This window comes from Danio rerio, chromosome 6 (assembly GCF_052040795.2).
Source record: "Danio rerio strain M-AB ecotype USA chromosome 6, GRCz13ab, whole genome shotgun sequence".
Classification (NCBI taxonomy): Eukaryota; Metazoa; Chordata; class Actinopteri; order Cypriniformes; family Danionidae; genus Danio; species Danio rerio.
In genome coordinates this window covers 42,749,419-42,759,016 of record NC_141026.1, presented here as the reverse complement: position 1 = coordinate 42,759,016, position 9,598 = coordinate 42,749,419, and the positions used below count along the sequence as shown (strand labels likewise).

The window sequence follows — 9,598 nt, the reverse complement described above, 5'->3', positions numbered from 1 at the left end:
TCAAACAGGTGTTTAAGGGGTTGAGAAATTGTTCAAACTTTTAATTCTTAATTGTTTTTAACTATGCCACGGTAGGGTTTAGGCCATGTAAATAAATGTCAAGAGTTTATTGAAGGGGATATTTATGTTCATAAATGTAAAAAAAAAAAAACTGTCCATTTAATGGTCATTTAGTTGGGAGTCAGTGTGAAATAACAACTTAATAAAGAAAGGAGAATATTGCATATATATATATATATATATATATATATATATATATATATATATATATATATATATATATATATATATATATGTAGGTGACATTTATCACCTTTTTAGAGTTTACATATTTCTGTTTAACCTATTGGTACATTAATGATACAAAGTAAAAAGGGAAATATTTCCTTTACGCCATAAATTATTATTAGTTATTAATAAATATCATTCTCCATTACAGTGCACAACATCCCAAAATTAAATTTTGTTGTGTTGAGCACTGTAATGAAGAATGATGCTGCGTTCCACACAACTCCAACAAAAGTTGTCCCAACACGAGTTGATTAAGTTAACTTAATTGTATTTAAAATTTAATGGATTGAACATAAAACAGTTAAGTTGTCCCCCACAAAACATAAGATTTTTGTTGATTCAGCTCATTTTAAATAAGTATTTTGAACAAGCAGCCAGAATATGTTTTAACTGTGTATTTAACCAAAACAAAATATAGAAAATAAAACCAGTGCAACTTCTGTCAACTGAGAACAGTATCCCTCACTTTTAGAGACAGACCATTTAAAAACAGGTGATTAATAATAAAATGAACAAAAAAAAAATTGGATCTCATTCAGCTGCTTGGTCTTAAAATCTTTTAATGGGTTATTTTCACCATGATGGCATAGCAGTCAATATAGGATGAATAAGCTCATGTGTGGGACAAATTTTGGACCTTTGTCAGTGAGGGGTGGGTCTTCCCAACCACCCCAACCCCCCTTCTTCATATCATATATAATATGATGTGAAGGATTTTCTTTAACACCTTGGACCACTTGTCTTCTAGAACTGCATTGCCTTTAGAACTGCCTTAAATAAATATTAACATGATTTTTTTTACAGTGTTTGTCAGCTATACATCCATGTCATGAATGCTTCATTCCAGCACATCCCAAATGTGCTCAGTTGGGTTGAGATCTAAACACATACAGAGACATTTAAGCTTAGTTAACTTATTGTCTTGTTAAATAAATTAGTTTGTTATGAATTTTAAGGCGCAGCCTTGGGCTGAAGGGGGTCCGGTTCGGCAACACAACATTTCATCTCTGTTATTCGCAGACGATGTTGTTCTGCTGGCTTCATCGAACATGGACCTTCAGCATGCACTGGGTTGGTTGGCTGCCCAGTGTGACGCGGCTGGGATGAGAATCACCACCTCCAAGTCCATGGTGGTTTACCATCTCCAGGTTGGAGGAAAGTCCTTACCCCAGGGGGAGGAGTTTAAGTATCTCGGGGTTTTGTTCACGTGAGATTGACAGGCGGATTGGTGCAGCGGCAGCAGTAATGCGGTCGATGTACCGGTCCATTGTGGTGAAGAACGAGCTGAGTTGAAAGGCAAAGCTCTCGATTTATCGGTCAATCTACGTTCCTACTCTCACCTATGGTCATGAGCTTTGGGTCATGACTGAAAGGACAAGATCTCGGATACAAGCGGCCGAAATGAGTTTCCTTCGCAGGGTGGCAGGGTGCACTCTTATGGATAGGGTGAGGAGCTCTGACACCCGGGAGGAGCTCGGAGTAGAGCCGCTGCTCCTCCACATCGAGTGAAGTCAGCTGAGGTGGCTCGGGCATCTGTTTCAGATGCCTCCTGGACGCCTACCTAGGGAGGTGTTCCAGGCATGTCCCACCGGGAGGAGGCCTCTGGGAAGACCCAGGAAACTCTGGAGAGACTATGTCTCCCGGCTAGCCTGAGAACGCCTCGGGATCCCCCCGGAGGAGCTGAAGGAAGTATCTGGGGAGAGGGAAGTCTGGGGTTCTCTCCTAAGACTACTGCCCCCGCGACCTGGCCCTGGAAAAGCGGCAGAAAATGAATGAATGATTCAACTTACATTAATCTGAAGGAAGACGCCAAGATTGGTACAATGTTTTCATCAAGAAGCGGACTTATTCAGCAACAATACTAGGCGCGATTAGTATTTTTGGAAGCTGTCAGTGAACATATACTGAGTAGTAGATATACAGCATCCCTTCTGAGAGTCAACTTGACCATGGAGAGTAAGGAATACTTTTCCTACTTTTTTCTTAAACTCTGTAGTCCTGGCGAGGCATTGCATGTAGCGAGTCATAGAGTTTAAAAAAAAATCAGGCATAGCAGAGCTTTCAGCAGCAATTTCCCTCTATCGCTTTTTGAGCTCCTGCATAAGTTTTAAGTTTTTGACATAAGTTTTTATTGAAGAGGGGTCTGGATGCAGACCTGGTGCAGATGCAATGTGAGGTGCAGGAAGTGCTTTTTAATGGGCTCACCTTATACCCACCCCTCACAGTGACGTCACTAGCTCCACTAGCTTGCATCATAAAGTCAGCATGTTATTGTCTTGCATGTTAAACACCTATACTAGTTTCAGTGGGCCAGTTTTTTAGATTTTAGATTTGGAGGGTCCCAGATCCAAGCAAAAAAAATCCCAATCTTCAACATTTATGTAAAGAGAATACTTTTTGGTGTAATAACACCACATGGGGTCTCAGTCGCTTCAGACCATGGAAGGCAGGAGCTTTGGCTGGTAGAGGCCACTGTATCAGAGTAATTCTGGGAGGGACGACGTGGAAATGGAGCTGGGCATGGAGGTGCCAGTAAGACATTTGGGGTCATGATGCGTCCTTAAAAAAACATAAAAAAAAATCTTACTACACATAGAAAGTCTTAAAATAACATTTAAACATATCATGTAATGCTAAGAAACAAATGAAAATGTAAAAAACTTAAAAATAAGTGTTATTATGTGTTATCAAAAAATCTTAAGCAGGAAATACTCTTCTCCTATGATTCAGGTATTACATATCTACATTGTGAATCTGCCACTACTGTATGTTGACACACAGGCATTTAGCTCCACACCCTTTTGAAAAGAGCCCAATCTCATTTGAATTTAAAGCAACAGTCACCAAAATGGCCAAATTTGGTTCAAAGTCTATAAGGGGCAGTTTCTAAAAGTTACAAAAAAATATTTTAAAATTATTATTTTTTTAATTATTAAATTATGTATATATTTTACATTTTGTAAAAAGAAGTACAATAGGTTCCCTTTAAAATTGACAGTTTCAGCTATAGTTCGATTCCAAATGCTGTATCCTCTTAAACAAATTATTCACTAAATATTTCAATTTATAAATACATTGCAATCTAAAATTTAATAAGTATGAATAAAATGTAAATGTAATGTAAAATATAAAAAAGTAAAATATAAAAAAGGATTAAAAAAGTGCAGATTGCAGCCCCATTTTATATCTTCATTATTTGCCACTATCCTAATTTTAGCCAATTTTATTTATTAAATACTAATTATTTTGCTACTGTTGAACAAAAACATTCTCTTCCCCCACTGAATAACATGTCACTAATATTTTACTCTTATTACACCAGTTGGTGACAGTCTGTACATTATATGATACCTGAAATAAATACAGGGTTTTTCTACAGAAGCTGTCAGTTGAATGTTAGCCTACAGAGGGAGTCATCTTCATAGTGTGCTGCACATTGTGCATAGTGTACGTTTCCTTATGCTCATTATCTAACTGTAAAAGATACAAAAATCCTTCATGCATAACCCAAAAGAAATGTTAACAAACATTTATATCTTTAGTGTTCTGTTTGTGATCATGTTGGCAGCTCTTTATTGCCTGCTGTTACATCTGACACATATCTCAGCTCATTTACAGTGGTGAAAAATATCACCTGATCCATCGCTGCGCCGCGTTGATCGTCTTGAACATGAATTACTATAGTATACAGTACCGTACTATGCTGAGTGATCGTTTCACAACACGAGGAAGCGGCAGATGTTTACGCTCCTCTCCTTATTGGCCAGAGAGTCCGAGCATTGTTTCTACAGCAGCACAGAGCTACACGCCCACTGGTTGTTACACAAACTTATATCATGATTTCAAGATCACTCCGGTCATAGAAGGCTGTCCAAACCGGTCTCTTCTTCACATCGAGCAGCTTCACGACTCTCCAGTTCAGGTAAAAAGATTACGCTATGAAAAAATCGATTAATTTGAATTATCCGACTGGCCAGGCGTAGTATTTGTAAACAAAACGCCACCAGCTGTCTGTCGCGCGCGTTAAGTAATGTAACGATAAGCGCGTGACTAACATTTGCGACCACAACATGCAGTTTGATATCCCTTGCACGAAATATAAAATGTCTGTATTGGTTTATATGTAACATTTCTCGTCAAGCTCTACACATGCACACAGGTTTCGTTTACATTTACACGTTTTGGGTACATGCGCAGAATCGCTCCCACTTGAGGGACAAACTGAACTGGCTGTCAACCAAAAGTTTTTCATGTTTGCTAAAAGTTCATTCAAGATAATTTAAGATAAAACGTTTCGAATTGGATTGTGAGCAGTAGTTTGGTAGTTTTTGTGCTATTTGTATTTCTATTTTAAATGATTGTTATTATTTTAAGTTTATTGTTTTGTAGTTCATTTATATTGGACTTTTTGTTCATCACGGTTTTTATTATTTTAATTACAAATATTAATCTATTTTTATTTATTTTGATAATTATAAAAAAAAGACAGTTTTGTTGTTTTTAATTTTTTGTTTTTTGGTGCCATTTTAGGGTTGTTGTCTTTTTTGTTATTTTTTATTATTTTAATGAGGCAATATTTATAATGGCTGTTTTTTGTTTAATTATGTTCATTTATTTATTTATTGATTTCAGTTTTAATTTTAGTTTTGGTTATTATAGATTTAGGTCAAACTAAATAAAAATGTCCTCGGAAATAATCTGCAATAGAATCTCCCAATTAATGTACACTGTAAAAAAATGCAGGGTTACACACAATTATTTCATATTGTCCCAGCACAAATTAAGTTAAATTAACACATTTAAAAAAATTATGTGGATTGAACATAAATAAATAAAGTTGTCCCAATGAAATAGTGTTGTTTTAGCTTATTATAATTAAGTAGTTTGAACGAGCAAAAATATATATTTTTTGAGTGTATGATAGCATTTATTGTTAATAAGTAGAAGTGAGTTGTACTTATTATTGTGCTGCAAATGAAATTAACCCTCAGCTACTGTTGGCCTCCTTGCTGGGTAGATAAGCTGTCAGACTTGAAAGTTACATGGAGAGGGAGGTGCAGAGCAACCATTCCAAACCAGTTACAGTTGAAGTCAGAATTATTAGCTCCCTTTTGAATTTTCTTTTCTTTTTTAAATATTTCTCAAATTATGTCTAAAAGAGCAAGGAAATTTTCACAGTATGTCTGATAATATTTTCTTCTTCTGGAGAAAGTCTTATTTATTTTATTTCGGCTAGAATAAAAGCAGTTTTTTAATTTTTTAAAACCCATTTAAAGGTCAAATTAGCCCCCTTTAAGCTACTTTGTTTTCAATAGTGTAAAGAACAAACCATCATTATACAATAACTTGCCTAATTACCCTAACCTGCCTAGTTAACCTAATTAACCTAGTTAAGCCTTCCAATGTCACTTTAAGCTGTATAGAAGTGGGTTGAAAAATATCAAGCAAAATATTATGTACTGTCATCATGGCAAAAATAAAATAAATCAGTTATTAGATATGAGTTATCAAAACTATTATGTTTAGAAATTTGTTGAAAAAATCTCTGTTAAACAGAAATTAGGGAAAAAAATAAACAGGGGGACTTCAACTGTATATAATATACATACACAGGCAGTTGCTCAGAATCCTTAATTTACCTGTTTGTATTGAAAGGATGTGGATTCCTATGCTGAGCCTGACTGCCCTCCCTCACGTTGGTGGGATATTTGGAGGTATAATCACACGGCGGGAGGTGAAGACCTGGTACTCCACGCTCAATAAACCCTCATGGAGACCACCGAATGCTGCCTTCCCAGTGGTGTGGACCACCCTTTACACTGGCATGGGGTACGTTCAAACAGTAGGCATTCATTCTGCATGCTACACTTTAGAAACTTTAAAGGAAGTTGTAGGTAAGTTAATAACTGACTAGTTACTGCAGATTAAGTAAACAGTTTTCCATCTTTTTTTAAAGGTACGGCTCATACCTCGTGTGGAAAGAGCTTGGAGGCTTCACCCAGGATGCAATGGTGCCATTGGGGCTTTATGGGCTGCAGTTGGCACTTAACTGGGCCTGGACCCCCATCTTCTTCGGTGCACACAAAATTCAACTGGTGAGACTTTATTCTGAGACTCCGAAATTGTATCAAAAAATGCTGCATTCCACACAATTACTTCATGTTGTCCCAACACAAATTAATTAGGTTTTTAAATCAGTTTTACAAATATATGTGAATTGAACTTAAAAACAAATCAGTGTCCTAAAACAAACAGAAGAATTGTTAACAGCAAAAATAAGCCCAAGGTATTCTAAAAATGTGGACAAAGTATTAAAGAGCCTTGATTATCATGTCTATTCTTTAAAACTGCACCTATGTGTTTCAGCAAACTCCTGCCATCATCAGGGTGGCAAGTGTTTGCTGAAAGGTGTAGGCGCAGTTTTAAGGAATAGCCATGTCAATATAGGCTCTTTAATACTTTGTCCACATTTTTCGAGTGCCTTGAACTTACTTTTGCTGTTTATCCTTGTGAATGCCTTATTCAAAGAGCACCAACACAATAATTAAGCTACGCCTGAGCACTTTTTCTTTGATTTTGGATAAGAATGGTGTTGTTTCAACTTTTTTTTTATCTTAAATAAGTACTTTGAACAAGCAACAAAAGTCCATTTTTTGAGTGTATTTCAAGTTAAAATATGGAGCAACTTTTTAAAAGTTAAACCAGGAACCTGTTTCTCCACATATAGTACTAATGAGATCTTATCAGACTTAAAAAAGGAGGGAATATTATGCAGTTTTTAACATGACAATGGTATTTTGGAAGCCTGAAAATGCAAAAAATGTGTGTTCAAAGTGCACTTTATTTCATCGCTGCAAACTACTAGTGATTTTGTGAATATGTTGACATCATGTGGGTGTGTATTACGTGTTCAATCTTGCACATGTACTATAAAAAGCTGTCCGAAATCACAAATGTTCACGACTGTTCAAAAAGTATGTTTTATATAGTATAAATGCGAGAACAGTGGAATTCAGATGTACTACATCCACAATTTATCAATACTTCTTGTGTACTGTTTTTTTAAATACTATGAATTTGGACACACTATGTTGGCTCACATGCTGTTTTTCACATACTATATAGTAGGGAAGTGTGCAACTTCAGATGCACCAGTAGTGTTTCTTTTAGGAGTGACATCATAAACTAGTGGCCTGGAATGCTCATTACGATTTTGTGTTGACAGGGAATCTTTTGACTATAGAGTCAAAGCTTTTCAAAAAAGCATTCATCTTTCAGGTACATTGTCATGGTAAAAATATAAAGATAGTCACAATTAAAAATGAAAATTCAGTCATTGTTTAGTTAGAATTATTCTTCTCTGCAACACAAAATAATATATTTTGAAGAATGTCAGTGACTGTTTCAATTCGCAATGACATAAGCTTTCTCCATTCAATTATTAAAGCAACTTTTTCAATTATAAAATTGCAATTTTTTTAATTATAAAAATTCTTTACATTTATAATTTAAAATAATTCATGCAATAAGCCAGGGGTGTCCAAACTTGGTGCTGGAGAGCCGGTGTTCTGTAAAGATTAGTTCCAATCAGACTCACCTGGGCTACCTAATCAAGCTCTTACTAGGCTTTCTAGAAATAACCCTGGAGGTGTGTAAAGGCAAGTTGGAGCAAAAATCTGCAGGACACTGGCCCTCCAGGACTGAGTTTGGACACCCCTGCAATAAACCAATCCATTTTAGGACTTTTTTCCCCTTCTTATCAAATATTCCAAAATATTCCAAGCACACACATCAGTTTAGAGGTGAATGCCTGAGGTTTTATTGTTATCTTGCTAAATGATCGATTGATAAATTCATTTTGAGGATATAATTTTCCTCAGGTGTTTGCAGAACTGTTAAAACATTCGGTGCGAGACAAGATCAGTCCATTGGTTTATCTAGTTATCTGATGAAATCTGTAAAATTAGAATAAATACTGGCATATTATATTTTGCCAAACTTCTTTGGAAATTTTGTTTCCATCATGGTTAATATGCATTTATCTATTGATTAATTTCTTTTCATCTGACTCATCTAAGTTGAAAAATTCTATATTTGTAGGTTTTTTTTATGTGGTATCCTAAAGTACACATAAAAATTGGTGGATGCAAACAAAGCCAAGGCTAAACAGATTTGAAAATTCTTCAAAATATCTTCTTTTGTTGTCATTTTCTGTTTTTTTTTTTTGTTTTTTTTAGAACATACTTCTGAAATATGACAGTTTTATTTGCTTCATTAATTTGAAATGAAAAACACATTGTGGTGCTCTTCTGTTTTTCTTTTATATCTAGGCACTGATAGAGCTATTGTTGATGAGTGGCACAGTGGCAGCCACAATGGTGTCCTGGTATCCCATCAGCCGCACTGCAACACTTCTCATGGTGCCATACATGGCCTGGTTGTGTGTCGCCACCAGCCTCAACTACTGTATTTGGAGAGACAACCCAGAGCCCAAGAAAGAAGACTGAAGAGCCCAACACTATTCCAGCTAACACAACTAAGAAGAATAAATGCACTCATGATTGTTTTGTTACTTGTTGGCATTTCTGAAAATGTTTAATTAAGAGTTTGAATTTTTTTTATATTCACTTGCAAGGTAATTCACCGGATGTCTTAAGTAGAAGAGGTGATGCAATAAAATAATACTCTAATGCTTCCATAAATTATTTTTTAACACACTGCACCTATTTACTCATGTTTAGATCAGTTTATTTGCTCTTCAAATCAACTGTTTGCTAACTTCCTTAAATAAACATGTTTAAAGCACACTGCATGTGGTTTCTATCACAAACATTAAGTTCTGGTCATGAAGTGTTGTGGCTGTACAAGGGTGGTGGTCAGGCAGAGGAGGCTTTTACCATCTATCTTTTGGGAACATGCTTCATCACAGATTAGGCCATGTTATCAATATTAGCCAGAAAATCCCCCAACATGCATTCAGTTATTTCACATTGTTAAGTAAGCCCCATTAATGAACAACTGCATTTATTTTTACCCTAATCATGAATAAGCACATTTAAACTAAATTAAATTATTTTCATTTTATTTTACCTTAGCTACCGCCAATCTAACTAACATGGTATATACACAATTAGCCATTAAATGTTCATTAAAATACATTAGTAATGTACACTTTGAGTCAGAATTAATTAGCCCCCCTGAATTATTCACCCCCGTTTAATTTTTTTTCCCAATTTCTGTTTAACGGAGAGAATATTTTTTTTCTCAACACATTTATAAACATGATAGTTTAAATATTCTCATTTCT

The 9,598-nt window shown here is 35.5% G+C and overlaps 1 protein-coding gene and 1 long non-coding RNA gene across 2 annotated transcripts; one reads left to right on the top strand and one right to left on the bottom strand.

The window, feature by feature from the left end:
• Positions 1 to 837: 837 nt before the first annotated feature.
• On the bottom strand, positions 838 to 4,714 carry LOC141386328 (uncharacterized). The gene is made up of 3 exons (XR_015493990.1): positions 3,926 to 4,714; positions 2,497 to 2,850; positions 838 to 2,041 (listed from the first exon to the last, which is right to left on the bottom strand). It is a non-coding gene; the product is annotated as an uncharacterized LOC141386328 (long non-coding RNA).
• On the top strand, positions 4,076 to 9,098 carry tspo (translocator protein). Its single transcript, NM_001006032.2, is given in 4 exon segments — positions 4,076 to 4,213; positions 5,947 to 6,120; positions 6,248 to 6,386; positions 8,622 to 9,098. Coding segments are annotated over 3 exon segments (489 nt in total). The 5' UTR covers positions 4,076 to 4,213; position 5,947; the 3' UTR covers positions 8,799 to 9,098.
• Positions 9,099 to 9,598: the final 500 nt, after the last annotated feature.